Source organism: Chaetura pelagica, unplaced genomic scaffold (assembly GCF_000747805.2).
Source record: "Chaetura pelagica isolate M959 unplaced genomic scaffold, ChaPel_1.0 scaffold428, whole genome shotgun sequence".
Taxonomy (NCBI): domain Eukaryota; kingdom Metazoa; phylum Chordata; class Aves; order Apodiformes; family Apodidae; genus Chaetura; species Chaetura pelagica.
The window spans coordinates 683,324-702,638 of NW_009954311.1; the positions used below are offsets into that span (position 1 = coordinate 683,324).

A 19,315-nucleotide genomic window follows, 5' to 3' on the forward strand; every position below is an offset into this window, starting at 1 on the left:
AGATATATGCTAATTAGAAGCCAATGTAATCCTCACTACTATTACCACATTTACACCAATTATTATTTTTTTTTTGGTTGAAACACAAATATTGTATTTTATTGCTCCCAAAGTCATTATGACTATTAAAGGTCATGATTGATGGATCTGACATCCTTGGCTGGGCATTCTGAAGGCAGGTTGGCATCAAGATACTTTCAGGAGTCTTCATAAAGAATTTCATCTACTTGGACATCATTTTCTGCCACAGGCACTGATTCACAAATCTGTTCCCTAAAAGCCAAGGCAATTGTGTAAGGCTTTCCACTGGGATGCTTCATACATCTTTCAAGATAGGTATCATAATATCCTTTTCCTCTTCCCAATCTGTTGCCTTTTTTGTCAAACCCGAGGCCTGGCATGAAGATAAGGTCAAGACCCCCTGCAGAAAAACGAAATAAACATTAGTGCATGTACTGTGGATTTCCTGATGGCTTGACTACATCCATGTAACTTCAGACATTTGCAAAAATGCAAGCTTTGTGTTTTGCAAAATGCTTCCCTCTCTTTGATCAGATGAAAAATACTTTGAATACTAAACCTGTACATTTGCATTTTCATCTTATCAATTGCATACGAGATCAGTTGTAAAATAATTAGACTTTGAAAAGCTGGAAGGAAAAAAAACAACCTACCTTCTAACAAATTTATTTTATCATTTTAACCCCACATCTCCAAGCACTAGTGATTATGCCTCTAAATCCAGGCAGAGATTGAACTCAGGGAAATTAAATGCAGGAGGAATCTGAAAATCAAATTAACTTCAACATCAGACAGAAAAACAGAGAAGGCAAAAAGAATGAAGACATCTAAGAGAGAGAAAGAGCATCTTCTCAATACAACTGTAAGATGACATGAACCTTCACTCAACCTCCCATAACCAAAGAGCCTCAAATGCAATATATTTTATTGGATAATTTTCCTTTTATAACAAGACCAAGATTTGAAGGCTTGTCTCTTCATGATGTCAGGTTCCTCTTCTCCTAAAGGACTTTATTTCTGAGCCTCCAGTGATTTTCACTGTTGCTCCAGCAGCACACACAGACATTCTGCTTGCCCGTGTACAAAGTCCCCAAAACTCTTCTGAGATTGCACTTAACTGGAACTCAAAGTCAGTTAAAAAACAGAAACAAGCAGCATAAGCTGCCAATCACCTGGACAAAACAGACCCGACTGGCTGGTGAAACCCTGATAAAAGACCCCACCAACCAGCTGCTGATAAAAGGCAAGGTCAGCTAAGCCCTCTTCCTTGCTTTGCTCATGCTCTGTGAGGAGGTGGGATGCCATCATGCCAGGTACCCAGCTACAATTTACAGTTGTTTCAAGAGTTGCTTCACATTGCTGCCAGGTAGGCAAGGCAAACGGGCTGCCACGCTGAGCAACTGCCAGGCATGGAGGCAGCCAGGGTGGAGGTTCCCATTCCTCATGCAAGGTTTGTTCTTCAGTGTGAGAAGCCTTGCAAGGACATCCTCTAAACAAATGAGCTTGGCTGGCCTCGTACTGACTGCTGGAACCAGGAACATCCCAATTACTTCCACAATGCAAAGGAAGTCTTTAATAACTTGCCGTAGCAGACACTTAAGGACAAAGAGCAGGAAGGTAGTGGAAAGCCAGTGAAAACTAAAACACAGCTGACACGTGTCTGGAAAGAAAGCAAGTACTGTGTCTCAGTCCACTGCTTCTTCCTTACAGGAATCGTACCTAGCTTTGAGTAGCATTTCTGTAACCAGCTTCTGCTCCTCCACCAGGGTTAGGATGTGTCAGGTACCTTTCTGCTTTTCTTATGTCCAAACCCACTCTCTCCTGCCTTTTTGGACTGAGCTGCTCTCACTCCATCTTGCTGAGGAATGATGCCCAACATGCAAGACGTGTGGGAGCACGGACTGGAAGGACCAGAGCTAAGCAGAGTTTTGAGTTTTCAGTTTTCCAGGGAATCCCATCTGAGATCACAAATCAACTCTGAACTCAGCCTGCAAGAGCATGTTAAAAGTTCATGTAAGACCAACTCATTTGCACACACTTCCCAGGATCCTGGAGATTTCCCTCCACTTTTCATCGTTCAGAGAAGAGTCACTGATGTGCACACCTAGTAGGGTCTGGGAGACCCTGGTTACACACCTGCAGAGCGAGAGGGTCTTTAAGATCCCGGCAGCTGGGAAGGGTCAGTATTCCCGCCCACTCCCTGTCACAACCCATAAAAGCCCGGAGAGGGGGAAGCTGCCCCCTTCTCCCTCCCTGCTGCTGCTTCCATCGTTTTCCCACGTGCTCGCTCCAGAATCCGGCTGCACCGGGTGCTGTGAGGAGCCCTGGACCTCTCCCCTGGAGTGGCCCTGCCTTTTCCGTATCCCTGCGGTCACTGAGGTCAGTTTTGTATAAAAATACTTTCCTGTTCTTCCCCCACGTTTTATCCTTTTGCCTTGTGTTATAGTGAACTTGTTTCTAGTTTCAATTTACAAAGTTTAAGTCTTTCTTCTTTATTCCCCTTCTATCTTCCCTTGGGAGGGTGGAGGGGGCGTAATAGAGACCAATTCTGTTCTCTGGTTTTTGGGATTCACCTTCAGTATTTAAACCAGGACAGAATAATGTGGTTTTGGGCCCAACACAACACCCATCACAATGCAATGACTTAATTAGAATATAGATACAAAATATGCAAGGCAGCACAGTGTGAGATGCTTAGAGAAGATCAATCTTGCAAACATGGCATCATACAGAGATTTTTAATAAGAGGTCAGGGGAGTAAGAGGAGGGATTTAGCCAGAGGACAGACCACAGAACATTAGTGGTTGAAATAAAAGGGAGTCTGAGTGTTTGGCCATGCTGCATTCCACTTTTTGACTCATAGGACAGCCAAAAGGCAAATGGCAAAGAGGGAAAGAGGCATGAGGGCAGAAGCATGGTCTCACCTGAAAAGAAATGCCATTTTTATAGTTATCATCAGGTACGTGATGTTAGATGTACCATGCCACGTCTCCTTAGCTTGCAAGTAAAAATATGTATTTGCCAGTTGTCAGCCCTATGGACTAGGACCAAACAGCTGTTTGATCTTCTCCCTGTGTCCATGATCAGTAATAAATCCTGCAGGTCAAATGCTCCTGAAGTTATTTCTGTCCTCTCTACTTACCCTCTCCATGATTTGCTTCTCAGTGGCTTTGCATAGGCATTGAGGTGGCCCAGATACACCAAACACTAATAAGGTGCAGAGAGAAACATTCTACCTTACACTTTTGTAGGCTGTTTTCACTTTGTGTGACTCTCGTGGCAAAAAGGAAACACTTGCAGTCACTACTGTCTGCAGGTAAGAATGCACACAAGGGCCAAATCTGCAGAGTAAAAAGGTGCTGGTTCTCCTTCCATCTGCACTGCAGGCAGGAAAGAGACAACTCAGGAGAAGCACTAAGGAAGGAGGGAATCGGCAGGAACAGTGCAGGGAAAAAAAGATATTTTCTATGCAGTTTAACTGATAACACAGGCACACTCGACTGAATTTAGAAGTAGTAAAGCACTGTGTTTTCTTCTACGTACTCTGGAGAAACAGCCTGTTTTAATGAGCCAGCTCCTACAATCATGGATTTTTTATGCCAAATAACTCAAACAAGCTTGTGGAAATTTCAATATGAAAAATGATGCTGTAAATATTGTAATTGTTACCCCTATATTTTTCTTCCACTGGAGCAGTTCCACCAAATGCTTTTGCTCTGACTCACAACACACTATCTGGTATCGATGCAACTCACACTGCACAAGATTTAAGTAGAATGCCAGGCAAGAGTTCCAGAAGAAAAATGACACAGCTATCCTGCAAGGAGCCTGAAGGCAGTTCAAGAAGCATTAGCTCCACATCCTACCCCAGGATCTAGAACGAATGGCAGAGAGCTACATGGAGAAAATGCTTCCTGCCACATAACTTGAGGAGCAGCAAAACCTTTTGTGGTGCCTGCGGCGACGCTGGGGAAAAGCTGTCACAGGATGAGAGGTGACACGCAGATGAGACCAAGATTGCCAACACAGATGAGATCAAGAATGCAATGCAGACACATAAAATTACTATCAGCAATGACAGTACATCAGCAAGATGGCAGTTGAGGGTAAGAACATCTTACCTCTCTTGGTACAGGGCTCTCATGCTCCCAGGCCCTTCCAGCCCTGCAGGACCATTAGTTGCCACTCGAGATGCCCTACTGGCTTGCTACATTCCTACATCCTACTCTTCTTCCTCCCACAGACCCGTGTGTGAAATGGCATCCTTGTTTCAGAGACGACAGAGCAGCTATTTGGGCATCAAATAGCACATCAGCTTTTAGTGCCTTGTATAACAGTCTTAAGAGAGGTCTTGTGATCTCCACCTGTTTCTGTCCCTTTCCTCATAATGTCTGCTATCCCCCATGTGTCTGTAGTCATTACTGTTGGCTCTGGGATCCCTGAGAGACCAAAAACCCAGGAAAGAAAACCAAGAAAAGTACTACCCCAGGTGAGAGGGCTTCTGCCATAATCTGTGCTTCTCCTGGAATACTTACATGTGGTCTGCAAATTGCTAAAGGCTGAAAACACTGCCTCAAGCAACTCCAGCCTGGAGCTTCTATGTAGAGAATACCAATGCTTGTTACAAACTTTAATGAAGCTACTGGGTATCCCAGTAACGTTGGCAGTTACGATGACAGTCACCAGTACTTGCTGTATCAATGAGATGAGCTTGTTGCTACAGCTCTTTCAACTGTGTAGCACCGTGTGTGAAATAATATACCCTGTCTTCCCTCCCAACGTGGGCACGCAGCCCTGCTGACATGGCCACACAGGTTTCGTTTATATTGCTACACACAGCAGGGCAGAAAACAAATTGATTTGCAGGATCACAGGTGGTCAATGCTCTTTTAATTGTCAGCACACTGCCTGGCACTGCTGGTACAAATGATACCCACACCTGGTCCAGGGGACAGGATTCCCATGGGAAGTGAAGACAGGTGAGTACAGGTCTGGCTCCTTCCAGCCCGTGCAGTCCTACACCAACAAAACTGGGTTTGCTCCTCCAGACATAGATACAGATTTTCCTGCCACGTGCTGGAATATGCAACACAAATCCTCAGAGTGATGTTACAAAAATACTGCTGTGATGATCTGCCACAAGGCCTCATATTACTAAAGATACTATAAACTGGGGAAAAGATTAAAAAAAAACAAGCCCTGGTACTGCCTCAGGGTCACAGAGGCACCACATGAGACCAAACAAGAAGAGATGGGCCAATTTTTATGTAGTGAGGACAGGACTAGTCTGTTACTTAACTGTGTAGACACAGTCGTAGCTTCAGAACCAGCCACGTGGGTGTACAGACACACTCTCTTTGCACTGACTTGCATGTGTGTCTGCAGACATACCTTATGTCACCGAGAAGTGAAATGACTCAGGAAATGTGTGGCAAAACTACAAGCACAAGGCAGGTGTGCAAGCTGTGTCCCCTGACTTAACCAGCAGACCAAAACACTAGCATCCCCTCACTGGTGTTTTAAATAGGAATACAGGGTTTCGCTTCCTTGAGGCAGATGCAGTGAATCTCCTCAGTTCAGCACTGCATTTCTCATTACCCTTCATGATGATATCAGGTTTGATTTGTTCCCCAGGGAAGGATTTTATCCTTGCACCTCATTACCTCTCTTCTCCTTAATCTGATGTTCCTATTTGAAATGCCAGCCGGCATTTTCAGAACTGTTCTTGACAATGGTTAATTATAGAAGAGTCCATCAAACTGCACCAATACAGGTTATGTAAAAACTGCTGGGGACTTGTCCTGTTCTCAGAAGGAGCAGTCAGCATGGCTTCTCACCTCCTAGGTTTGAAGGGGCTCCAACAGCCTGCTGCCACCCACTGTGTGGGGTCATTCATCTCCTCCCGCACAGCTAGATGGTCCTAACAGAAGATGAAATTGAACTACTCTGTTATCCCACCTCCTCACCCCTTCCCATCACTTGCTTTGTGCACACAGCAAAGAGCCCAGGACTCACCCAAGTGGGAGCAAGGACTCTTTTGATCCTCACCTCCAAAGTGCTTAGAAGAGGACGGGACAGAGGACGAGCTGCAGGAACTCTGTGTAAAGGACAGAAGCCTGCTTATATAAAACCATGCTTGCAGAACAGATGCCTTCTGAGCTCAAGCCTTCAAGAGGTGGACAGCAACAGGCTCTGTAGGCCACCACTGCTGCTCCTCACAGCAGCAGCTGGGCAGTTTGAGCTTCGCCCTGAGGCACAGAAGTTTGTGCATCCTTTACAATGTCCCCATGAGGATGGCCTGATCCTCCCAGCTTGATACCTTGAGCAAGAACGTGCTCTTCAGCATTTGGGTTTTTTCCACGCACAGCTCACTCTGCGGTGGTGGTAGCTGGGGCTCCCCCTGCTTTGCTCAGATGTAAATGATAGCATGAGGTGCAGGACCAGAAGAACCAGGACAAGAACAACTTTCTGTTTAAAGGAATGGAGTGTTTATGGTGTTATATATGCCATAAACAATGCCAGATCAATCTGTGCACAATCTCTGAAGAGCTGACAAATATTTGAAGGCTGTTCATTTACAATGAATTAAAGGTTACTTTGGTCCTTTTCTCATCTAGCAAGGACCACAATGGAGAAAAACAAACAAACAAACCCTATTGCAGGAAAACCTTAATTTTACAGAATTAAAAAGGAACAGTAGCCATCTGCTGATCTGCTGCCTATGTATCTGCTGGCTTGTCACAGAAATAAAAATTAACTGCCACTTAATCCTACCATTGAAAGCATCAGTCTTAGTGACATGCAGTGTATAAGCCAACGATTTGGAATAACTCAGTTCTAATCACAGAGTCTTGTCTATAACTTCAATTATTTTCATCATCAGCATAGTTAGACTTTTTGGGTAGGTGTTAGCTTCTCAACATACACTCCGTAGGGTACAGATCATCATCTTTTTACACAGCACCTAACACTGTGGTCTAGGTTAAGCACCAGATCTTGGGGAAAACAACTCCACGGAAGTAAACATTTCAATTCTGATGCTTCAAAACAAATCCCTTCCCCTTTATGATTTGTGTTTTCTGCTCTTTGGAAAAAACTTGCCCTTGGTTTCAAGCACAGGATCTCTGCTGTTACACTTCTACCTTGGTATTTGGTCAAAAAGCAAACTGCCAGATCTGCTTGCTACAGGCCTAATCCAGACCCTACTGAGATGCATGGTTCCTGGAAGGGCTAGGAATGCTTCCAGAGGAAACCAACTCCTTATCCTGCTAAGCCCTGAAAAAGCCAGACACTCTTCAAATGAGCAAGGAGATAAAAAAATTGCCCTTAGCTGCAATTGATAAGCATTTGAAAAAAAAATCATTCATCCAAACCCAATGGAGCTGACTTCCAGTAACAGAGGGGATTGCAGACATAAACAGTTACATGGCTCAACTTTGCCCCAGTCAGTCTGCAAAAATGTAAATAGAGTCTTTTAAACAGAAAGGAAACTCTTCACCGATAATTCCTGTTTGCTCACACGATACAGCCTTTGAACATCACTATCAGAAGCTCAGCATGAATCCTCATCTCCTTAGAAACCTAAGTTAAAATGCAAAGGGTCAGATTCTCAGTTACTGTAAATCAGCATTGCCCCACTGACTCCCCTTGCACCACCCTTGGGAGCGACATGGAAAATACCCTGAGTTATGGACAAATTTGAGAAAAACAAATTATTTTCTCTTGTTGTTGGGTTGTCTATAAACAGCTCTCCTCTAGTGCTTCTCAATAGCACTCTCTCTGTAGTCTTCTTATCCCAAACATTTACCGAACAAAGGACTAGAAGTTGCATTTCATATTAGATTGAAAAACCAGCTGATTTTGAACCGCAGTCAGTAGCTTTTCCTCCAGGTGTTTCCGTTGTGTGAACACCTTTAATTGTGCAATTACACAGCACTTCAGATTTCTAACTATTTGTAGACATCTGCTGCTTTAGTAGGAAAGCCAGAGAGATGCTTGCTTTTTATCCAGCACACACTAACCAGGCACAGGAATCAAAAGTACCACATCCAAATCCCACAGGCTCCATCCATGGTGTCCTGCTGTGGAGCACACTGTGATGTTCTCAAGGCTAATGCTCACTTCATCCAGGGAGAAATGCTTTTAACACTAGAGGCAGTCACTTGCTATGTTTTTATTCCTAATTTTGTATGGGAATTGCAGGCACCAGCAAGGTTCTGTGTCCTTTTGTCTTCTAAAAAGCTTCTTATCCACATCCATGCACATCCATAACCCACTATTTTACCTTATACATACATAGAGATGCCAAGCAGACTTCTCTGCAATCCACATGCCCCAGGTAATTGGTCCACAAGCATGACTGAGACAGCTTCTGTTATTACTTCAATAAAATATTTTGCAGAAAATAGAACCATCAGCAGAATCAACAAACAAGCACCAAGCAACTCAGCATTTACCCATCTATTCATCCATGTCAGTGCCTTGTGTCAGCATGAAACATTGGTCTCCACAGTTCACACTTGCCCTTCTAAACTACAGCATAATAAAATATTTATACTTCTCCCTGAGATGCTACGTGATAGCCATCAGTCACACAGGTTTAAAACAATGGAGTGGCAGCCACCCTCCTGTTATTAAACCTGCAAAACACACTAATAACAGGCATTTGATCAGCTCCTGTGCAACTGTGTTGTGATCAAACACTCTCCTATTTTGAATTCATTTAAAACAAAACATTACAAATTTAGTGCCAATGCATTTGAAAGGTCAAATGCACCACACAGCATCAGCTGTGGTACCTCAGCCATGCACAAACAAGCCTATCTTGCTCCACAAACGTGGTGCTCCCTTTCACGTGCCATCAGGGAAACTACTGTATCAGGCTAAGACATGCTCAAATTCTAGCTGGTTTCACAATGTGAGAGGACTATGTGAGGCTATAACCATCACACTCATTTCCCATGAGGTTTAATTCACACTCTGCTGAGGTCTGGTGTCTCATTTTCAGAATTTGCCAAGTATCTACCTAAAAGGAAATTTGAACAAGTGCTTTTCTTTTTCACTATTATTCATCAAGTCTGCGTAAGCCCCGTAAATAAACCATAATCACTCAATGCCACCTACAAAAATGTCTGGTTTTGTCAATTCTGGGTAAAGGAAATGATTGCTTAGAAATGCTTCAGCTATCAGTCTGTGAAAAATGACTTATCCACTCATGATATTTAGATATGGGAACAGAGAACAGTTTGATTGGGAAAACATGGGCAATGAAAAGTGTTTGGTTCAAAGGCTTGCACCTGGGCTCTGTGATTTTAAATCAGCAAAATACCCTTAAAAAAGCTGTACCTAGGAACAATTCCAAAAAGACCACAAATGGCATTAGAGCCACTTTACAGCACATCAACACATCTTGTTAAATCACCAAATGCTGAGTGAAAATCTGCTCGTTTAGAGAAACTGACAAAGCATTCATTGGTGCTTGAATTGTTGGGATTGTTTTAACACTGCTGCAGTCTAAAATACAAGGATCTTTCTGTATATTCTTGTTTTTACATGAAATTCTTTAAGATTTTATCAGCTACTCTTCCCCCAGTGTTTATCTAAGTACTTATTTAAATACCTCCACTCGATACATACACGTGCACTACTGTATTTCTTCACTCTTGGACCTCTTTTGCATGCTGCTGTCTGGGTATTTTTAAATCAAAATATGACAGAAGTGAATCATTTGGGGATTTTTTCAACACATCATGCATCTCTATTGATATTTTCAACTCCCTTTGACTCACTCAGCAGACAGCCTGTTGTAAAACACACAGAATTGCTTGTGAATAACTGTCAAGACAGCAACTTCTTCATCAGTGCATAAACTTGACTCCTGAAAGGAGTTAACACCACTTGATGGGAACATTGGGCATGCTTACAGATGGGGTTTGTTGAACATGTAAAGTCAGCTGGTTTGGACGTGATGGCACCTTCACTGTTGGTGTCAAATGTGCTAACATCACAACACCTGAGGAATGCTGCTTCTTCCATCACTGTATTTTCTTTTATCTTTTTAAGTTCACATAGTTTAAAAACCCTGATTCTTCCTGGAATGCTCCTCCTCTCATTCCAAACCCATGTTTTTTTTTAAACATTAGGCTGGAGCACTTGTTCTTTTGTGTGTGTGACTACAATGCCTGGATGAGATTTTAATTATAGGAAAATGGCTTAAATAACACCAAGGTTCCATAGTAACTGTATGGAATGCTGACACCTGCCGGCAAAAGGCTTCATGTCAGTCCTGGACAGGAATTTGCCCTCCATCTATGCCCCAAAAAGCTGATTCCCAGCTCTTATGCACAAAAGCCAGCATAAGCAGGCACTGAGTCCAGTTACAGTGCCAAACATAAAGACTAAGAGCTATCTTTACAGCATGAAACAGCATCCTGAGTCTCCTGCTCCCTGAAAGCCAGTGAGTATCAGCCAGGTCCAAGGAAATTCCCACTATACAGGGAAAATGACAGTGTACTTTGAATCTTAGGAAAGACAGCAGGCATTAACTGTGCCAGGAAGACAAACCTTTTGTAGCCGGAAAAGCGCTGACCTGATTTAACAGCCAACTAAGCTGGCAGAAAACCAATCCTAGGAAAAAGAAAGAAAAAAAAAGTAGTTTTGTGGGGGTTTTTTTTGCCAGATTTATGAGTTGAATCTGCTCAGCAGTGGGTGCCAGGGATGGCACTGTGGCTGGGAGGACAAGGGGAGCACAGAGCTGCCCATTCTGGCACCAGCCAGCTGCTGACAGGGCTCAGCTGTCCCACCAAACCACATCTTCAATCCACTTTACCTGCACAGGTGGGCAGCAGGAAAAAGTTTACTCTCCTATTCTCCAGATTGTCCAGATTATGTGCACAAAGGCAGTGAGATGAGCTTGGTGCTGCTTCTTCCTTTCCAAAAATTAATATAAAGGGGGGCAATGATGTGTGGATCAATTACCACAGCCAGAGACAGTTGCATGTTTGCATTGCCCCTGGATGAATTTGTTGTAGACTCACACCACACACCAGGAATGAACCTCACCTCTTGTTTGCCCTTGAGACTCTTGTCTCTAGGAAACAGTGTGAAGAAAATGACAATGCTACTCTTCACATTCACTGTAGCAAAATTAGGCCTCTTTGAAATAAAACACTAGAGAGTCACTTGCAGTGAATTTCAAGCCCTTGCTTATGTTGCTTTCACTTCTCCTTAAACTTTAATTGATTACAGCAGAAGTAATCTTTTTAGTTCTTTTGCTGAGTGCAAGGAGAATATTTTCTGCAAGAAGGCAAACATAGATGTGACACTTAGATGATTACAAGGAAAAGCACTCTTTTAAAGCCTTAATGAACTTCATGAAAACAAAAAGCTGTAGTGCTCTAGAGCTCTCAGCCCTCCAGGTTCACTGCAAGATACCCTGGCACAGGTGGTATTAAAATTAAACCACACAGTGCTCATGGTTTGGTCTGCACCAGGGAAAGCCAGGACATAAGGACACCAAGGGACATTACTAAGTGGTGCCACATAAACACATCAGAGCATTTTTTCCAAAGCCTTTCAAAGAAAGAGACTCTTTGTAATCAAGCTGTACCTGTTTCTGAACAGAAGCACCAGGAGAAGCTCAGCTAAAAGCGTCTGCATTCACCTAGCAAATCGGGTGCTGATTTTTATTAAGCTGTTTCAGAGAGTTGTGGAAGCTGGTGCAGACGTGAAGGGGAAGGGCAGACACCAGCTGCAGGGAAGAGCAATCCCAGTGCCAGGGATGGGGTCTCACATCTTTCAACTGAAGGCTGGGATACGGAAAAACCCTGAGGGAAACAGTTACTATCTCAGCTGGGTTCAACACCTGCAATATTTTATTTCCAAGCAAGTATATTCCTAGCTCTACCTGTTAAAGAACATTCTACACAGAATAATATAAAATTATTTTATGGATCTTTAATATTGGAAGAAGTATTTTTGTACTGACACATCACAGTGGGATATCTGTGTGGAAACGAGTAGAAAAGATCAGGCCAGATTTGAAAAGCAGTATTATGGTACATATAGGAAAAAATAACTTTTACAGTACTAGTACATCACCATTACATATATTTCCTAATATTTCTTCACCTGGGCATAAAATTTTACAGCAGGTATTATTTCTGCAAAATAACATCAGAGAAGCTGCAAAGGTTGAAAGAGCAATGGCTGGAACTCTTACATATCTACACCAACTTCTATATGAAAATAAGAAAACAGACAAAGTCTGAGAGAAAAAATACAATAAATATAATAGAGGTTTAACTAAACAACAATAAAAAGAAACTAAATTTAAAAATCTGTATTTACTTCTCGTCATAGATGAATGAGGTATCACTTGAACAAAAAGCAACAGTTTTAGAATTAATTCAAGGAACATAACAGTTCACACAGCATAGGAACATAATATAATATTAACATAATAAGGAACATAATATTTCACATCACAGCTAACTAACCACCAGCACAACTCACAGCTGTCAGAATGCAGAGGAGCCAAGGGCTTAATACAAATAAAATTAAATGCTTAGAGGAACACTTTGAATGTCCACAGGTAAAGAAAAACAGAACCTGTTTGTAAGGGAGGAAGCCAGGGAAGGCAGCTACAGAGGTAGGAAGAAATTTCAGTTATTGCAACACAGCTACAAGTTGTGAGATTTCCTGAATCTTGTAAAACATATGATGCTGGATTTTATGTCCAGTGCTCTGATCCCCACGCTGCATGAGGGGAAAAATCCTCTCTCCCCAGCATGACTCTACCAGAATCTTAATGCCTCACTTGCACTGAATTTGTCCTCCATATGCATATCAAAATACTATGGCTCATTGTCTCCAAGCAGAATTTCATTCCAAACTTTAAATCATTTCATTAAAAAATAAATGACACTAAGAGCTCAGCCTCCATTTTCAATTTTGTTTCATGCCATGCTCTCAGGTTTTCTTTTTTATGACTAATGTAAAAAGATTTTATATTATCCCTTGACATATATTGTACTGTAAGTTTTAATCAAGTCTCCCAGAGGAAAAGAAAATCTAATAGGACCTTCAATGGCTGTACAATTTTGTTTGGGATATTTTTTTAGTTTTTTTTCCTAAGCAGTAATATTTAACATCTCTGCTTTTCACATACCCATATTTCATATATTCCAGATACGTTCCAATCTGCATATATCTCATTCAAATATTCACAGTTACTCCTGAACATTATTTACTACACAGATTTTTTCAGAATGATTAGTGTAATTTTGTATAGTCCCATTATGCTTTCATGTACAGCTATACACCATCTAATGGAGCTTAAGTAGCATATTAGACCTTCTCTGTGCTTCAAGACGTAACACTTTGTCCTCACAGGTTTTTATTTCTAAATATGCCATATGAGGACAGGCTGAGAAAAGATGGCCTTGCAAAAAGAAGGCTTTGGGGAGACTTTATTACCATCTTCCAGTACTTAGAAGGGTGGCTCCCAAGAAGATGGAGACTTCCTACTTACAAGGAAAAGACAGGGGTAATGGGCACAAGCTGCTCCGGGGGAGATTCCAGTTGGACACAAGAGGTAAATTTTTCACCATGAGGACAATCAAACATTAGAATAATCTCCCAAGGGAAGTGGTAGATTCCAGGGTGCTGAGCCATCTCATATAAACTATAGTAGTACCTAGAAAGGTTGGGCCAGATGATCCTTGAGGTCCCTTCCAACCTGGCATTCTATGAGTCTGTGATTCTATTCCAATTAAAACTCTGTTGCCACCACATCAGTCACACTTCTAAAGAACTTTGCTAAAATTTTGGAGTAACTAAGAATACTGATGGCATCACAGGGCCATCAGTCCCAGCAGCTAATGCAGCCTCTTTCAATTTGTTAATAAATTGCAGGAGTTTAAAGACAGGTGAAAAAGAGCTTCTGTGGACTAAAATGTTTCTGCAGGGCAGATCCCATAAAATATGACATAAAATATGGCTAATGGTCACTTAAGAATAATTTCAAAGTACTTGAGGTTGCTTGGCACCATAGCCTAGAGGTAGGCAGCATTTTCCTTGCAAAAGGGTCATACTTACTGGCATGAAGAGCACTTCTAAACCAAATACAGTTGACACACGTAAGCTGTCCCTGTCTGCTTCTGCTACCAGTATGTTGTTGCAATTTATGCTACATCAAGTCTCAGAGTGTTCTGGAAGTTATAAGGGCAGAAATACACAACTACCCTAACCTTAAAAGCCAACATACAAAAGGTTATGTGAAAATCAAGCTGCAAGAAGTTGCTGCTAGATATATGTTAATGTTCCCTCTTTAGAAATTTGGATCTGCGCTTGTTATTAATAATAAATATACTGTTATTTAAAGCACAGATTATCTAGATAGTATTTCACTAATTATCTTAAAGATACAACACGAATATTGTGATTGGTAGGCGACCGAAGTTTTCAGTAGTGAAAATGCTGGAAGCCTCCAAACAAAATTACAAAATACAAGTTTAGCCCCCAGTACCTTCATTTCTGGGAGTAAAATTACATTATGCTTTGGTAGAGAAGCAGCAGTTTATTCAGCATTCCCCATTGCATATAAGATGCTGTATTTTCAGGTGCTGACATTTTTCAGTTTGGGTATTTATGCCATGCTGAGGGGGTTATGTTTCTTTTATTTCAGGCAAAATGGTTCACTGGTTTCCAAGAACAAAGCTAGTAAAAAACGATGGGAGAAGCTCTATAGCTCCATGCTTTGAAGCAAGAACTTGCCATCTTGCTTGTAGTATTACCACGTGTGCCAATTATGTGGCTTTAGCCCCATTTGAATCCATCTGAGCTGGGCTTATACAATGTTGTAAGTATTTGAAAACCTGCTGTTTCCACAGGCTTAGGGAAGATGTGTCCGGGTGAATGCTGGGCCTCTCTGCAGATGTCACCCTCTCCATACCACTGCTGGAGTCACAGCAGCATAGGTGGCACTTCTCTAGGAACCAGTGCCAGTTTACAGGGTATCTTCCCTCCATCCTGGGTCCTCATCCCCACACTACACATGTTGCCCTGATACGACTGCACAGTAAACTGGACCCATTCATCTTGGTTAAAAAAACCCCAACAAAAACAGGGTGGAAGAGAGGAGGAAAATACCCTTCATCCAGAGCAGCTGATACAGTTTACCATGGAGGGGCAGGGATAGGCTGAAAACACGAGGAGGGAAAACTCCTCAAGACAGTACTGCCACAAAGAGCACATGGACTGCAGGCTCAGCAACTCCTGCCAGCCCCGCTCCCAAATGAGAGGACTCAGAAGTCATAAGTTTTTGTTTCAGTGGCTGCTCCTAGTCCTTCTGTCTGGGGCAGGAATGGGAACTGAAACATGGAAGGAAATGAGGACTGAGGTTTTACTTAGACTTTCTTGGCATGCCACCAGCTTACGCAACCTCTCATCACCTGCTCTGTGACAGCCCTTCAGCTGCATCAGTCCAAATTGGTGCAGTGGGGCTGTCTGAGAGAAGAGGAGTCTCTTACTGGTGCTTGGCTACTTCTAACCAAGACTGGTTTCCCAGTGGCTGCAGGGGCATCTGTGCTGGCAGAGGAGAAGTGGGGACCAAGAGCAGGAGAGAGGGCAGGCCTTACTGAACAAAACAACCATGAACTGTGCCTTTTGTAGGTTTAGTACAAAAAGTAATATTTAATGAAGTTTTTCTAATCCCATGAAAAAGAGAAAGAAGCCAGCACAGTTAGGAAGAAAATGAGTATGTCTGCAAGCAGACAAGTGAAAGAAGACAGAGCACATGATCTCCCTTTTGGCAGGGTCAAGCTATTTATGTTGGTCCAGCTGCCCCTGAAATGACAGGCTGGGACTGAGAGCAGAGGAAGTGGGGAACATGGTCAGAAAGGCCAGAGGAGGATACTTGGGAGATACAGATCAGCTGGGCAAAGAGCAGAAGGATAGAGAGGAGCACTGTGGTGGCAGAGAAAGAAAAGCTTGGAAAGGGGATCTAGCCCAATGGTGAGACAAGCTTGGGAAATCATAATCTCAGAGGACATGGAGAAGATACTATCATGTTTGGAAAAACAAGCCAAAGCATCTGTGCCCACTGGGGGCTGCTCCCCTGCACAGTCCAGGATCCTGAGCCTCTGCTGCTCCTCCATCAGCAAATCCCAGTCAATACCTTTAAGACATTGAACACTGTAGTGATGAATAACCCATCTCCACACCAAGGTTAGAACAAAGCACAGTAAAAAAGGCTGCAGCTCTAACCTAAACAAAGAGAAAGCACATACTTCTTAGCAGCACTCACTAACAGCAAGCAGTGCTCATCTTTTGCATCTTTGAAAGAGCCCCATTCATTGCATCCGGGTTAATCTTTGAACTAGTCCAGATCCAACGGACAAGGATTATGTAATAATGTACTTAAAGACCAGGGCAGAATTTACACAGATAAAGAGGCTGAATTAAATTTGTACAAATAATCACGTTTCTGTTATTTTTTAGGAGAGAACCTCTCAGTCCATTAGAGTAAACATTCTGAGCTGTAATAACTTTCATTTTTTGGGCAAAGAAAAATACCTAGGCCAAAACCTCTCTCCTCATCACCCAAGTGAATGTTTTAAAAGTTTGTCATTTATTGCACACCTTCAACTACTGATCAGTACTTCAGTTACGAACTTTAGACCATAATATTTTCTCAGGTTCAAGACTTACAGCTGAACTCCCTCAGTCCAAAGTTGGCCACCTGCCTCCCTTCAAAGAAGCCACCTCCAAGAATTTTACCCATATGTGAGATACTCAACCCAATCAATTTTTTGAGTCCCAGTAAGAATAATGTATTTTTCAGAGGAATAACTTATCTTTCCACCCGTAATTCTCAGAGTAGGCTTAAATAACAATAAATAATAAATGAGGAAACCCATGTCCAGCCCGCTGAATCACACCGCCTCCCTAAACCACATTGAAATTAGAGCTGCTGGGGAAGTGTCCTTTAAATTTCTGTAGGAGTTGTGATACAAAGCAAATGGGGAGCATGGTTTTATCTGATTTACTCCTTCCAGAGTTGTGCAATGTATTTACACTCCTGCAAACAATTACTGCAACCTGCCTGAACTTTCACCGAAAGTATTACCTTGGGCAAAACCTGATGCCAGTGCACTTATGCTTCTGATGGGCAAGGATACAAATGGGAATTGGCACCTATTAAGAAAATGTACCACTGGCTTGCTGCAAAAGTGGTCTAAATCTTGCAACAGGTATAGCTGGAAATTAACCAAGTCATGCACTTACTGCCACCCCTACTTCAAACAAAATACCTGAACTTACTCCACCTTTATTCTTTCTGTTACAGTATCGATGGAACCTAAAGAAATCAGCTTTTCATCTGACAATGTCACCTATGCATGGCAGAGAAGATGCCAGACAGAAACTGAAGTGATCTCTGTTTATACCAACAAGGTGTAATGTGGTATACTGCCCAGATGAAAATAGGTAAACCCTGATCCAACAGAAAAAGGATCATCTCTGAAAGGAGAGGTTCATGTCTATTCAACATAGCTCATGAGTCCTACCAAATACTGAGAAATCCTATGCAAAAATTATACCTATTTGAGCTATTCTTCAAAATAGCCATGCCTGAAGTTTTAAGGACAGTGTGAATTTAAGCTTTTTGTCATGCAAAATGTATACACTCTGAAGTGACATGACTTGTTTACCTACCTGCAGGGTGTTTCTTGGAAATTTCATAGCAACTTATGGCAGCAATGAGAACATTACTAATACAACACCATGTTATCTCCTTATAACAATGTAAATGCCTCAGATCACCACAGTATTTGATAACATCACAGAGATAAATGCTTCATCCAACAATGGAGGATGGATGTAGCAGCAAGGCAATTTGCATTCCTGTAAAACGTTCCAAAGTTAAAAAAATGTAACTGACACAAAAAATATAGCAAAAGGAGTTTTCAAGCATGAGTTCAACCTGAGTTTTCCATCAGTAATTTTAAACATTTTTGCAGATGTTTCAGGAATGTGTCCACAAAATGAATGAAAATAATGAATGCAGACACAGAAAATTCTACAGTTTTGTAGAATTTGAGGACTTTTAATTTAAGAAAGAGAGGTTATTTTGGGACCAAAACACACATGCCACTAGTTACATCAAAATGAACTTTTAACTTTTCTATGAAGAATCCAGTGCCTGAGATGGCAACAATAAAAATGTGAGGGAATAATGACAGAAAAGACTTTGCAATACACATCCTAATCTGCAAGAGAGCCCTTGTATTTTCAGCCTAAGGTCTCGGTGCTGAGAGCTGTTCTGCATGAGCAGGTTCTGTATCAGCACTGTGATTCCTCCATGCAATACAAGTTGCAGGATCAAAGATGTCAGAAAATTTTCATGTCAGCCTACAGGCATCATCTGAAAATTTCCCTAGCTTTCAGGCAGTGGAAACTACAGTTCTCAGACTGCATCCTAGAACTGTGAATCCCCTGTGACTTTAAGTGGTAGCCCAAGCCAATCTGGGCAAGCCCCTGTCTCCTTAATGAGCCTCTCTACATAATGCTTGGCAGACTGCTCTGAGGATGTCCATAAACCAGACCAAGAAGCTGATTTATCTGGAGGGGTGGGTTTCCTTCAGCTGGATTAACTGAGCAGTCTTGTTCCTGCCCTGCCAGCCTATCACAGGGGTGACACAGGGTAGGGAAAAATGGCAAGAGAAAGTAGCATCTGCTTATGTCAACTTAAGCACCCCTACAACACATGAAACCAAACCATAATGCAGGAAGAAACACTCACCACCAGCAAGAGCCTCCTCTCTTGCACTATCATCATCACTAGGCTGGAGAATATTCCAGGATGTCAAAGTAAGTGAAGAAATGTCTTCAGCTGATGATAACTTCAGCATGTCCATTTGACTGCTGTGAGGCTTATATCGTGGGATGAAACACTCTTTGCCTTGCTTGAAAATGTCCTTAATGATTTCCTCTGTCTGGATTTCATCTGGCATGCTCAGAAAAATTGCAATTCTTTTGGATCCTTGGTACTTGGGATGGCCAATCACCTACATGGGAAATTGAAGTTAACAGTTGATGAGAAGTTTATAAAAAGATTGATGGCCTTGCCATCTTCTGATTTTCATGAGGTTCTCTGTGCTGGGCTTCTAAAAGCCTGAATATAGTAAGGAAAGTAAAAAACACTTATGTAGTGAAAAAGTGTTAGATTCATGTCTGCCCCCTTCCAAAATGAATGCCACATTAAAATTTGAGAGGAGTTTTTTTTAGGATTTGT

General features: G+C 42.1%; 1 protein-coding gene across 1 annotated transcript; it reads right to left on the reverse strand.

Annotated features, from left to right (window-relative positions):
- Nucleotide 1: 1 nt before the first annotated feature.
- LOC104394452 (5-formyltetrahydrofolate cyclo-ligase-like) lies at nucleotides 2-19,084 on the reverse strand. The gene is made up of 2 exons (XM_010004047.1): nucleotides 18,824-19,084; nucleotides 2-421 (listed from the first exon to the last, which is right to left on the reverse strand). The coding sequence occupies exons 1-2, from the start codon at nucleotides 19,032-19,034 to the stop codon at nucleotides 198-200; spliced, it is 435 nt and encodes a 144-aa protein (XP_010002349.1). The 5' UTR covers nucleotides 19,035-19,084; the 3' UTR covers nucleotides 2-197.
- Between the last annotated feature and the right edge of the window lie 231 nt (nucleotides 19,085-19,315).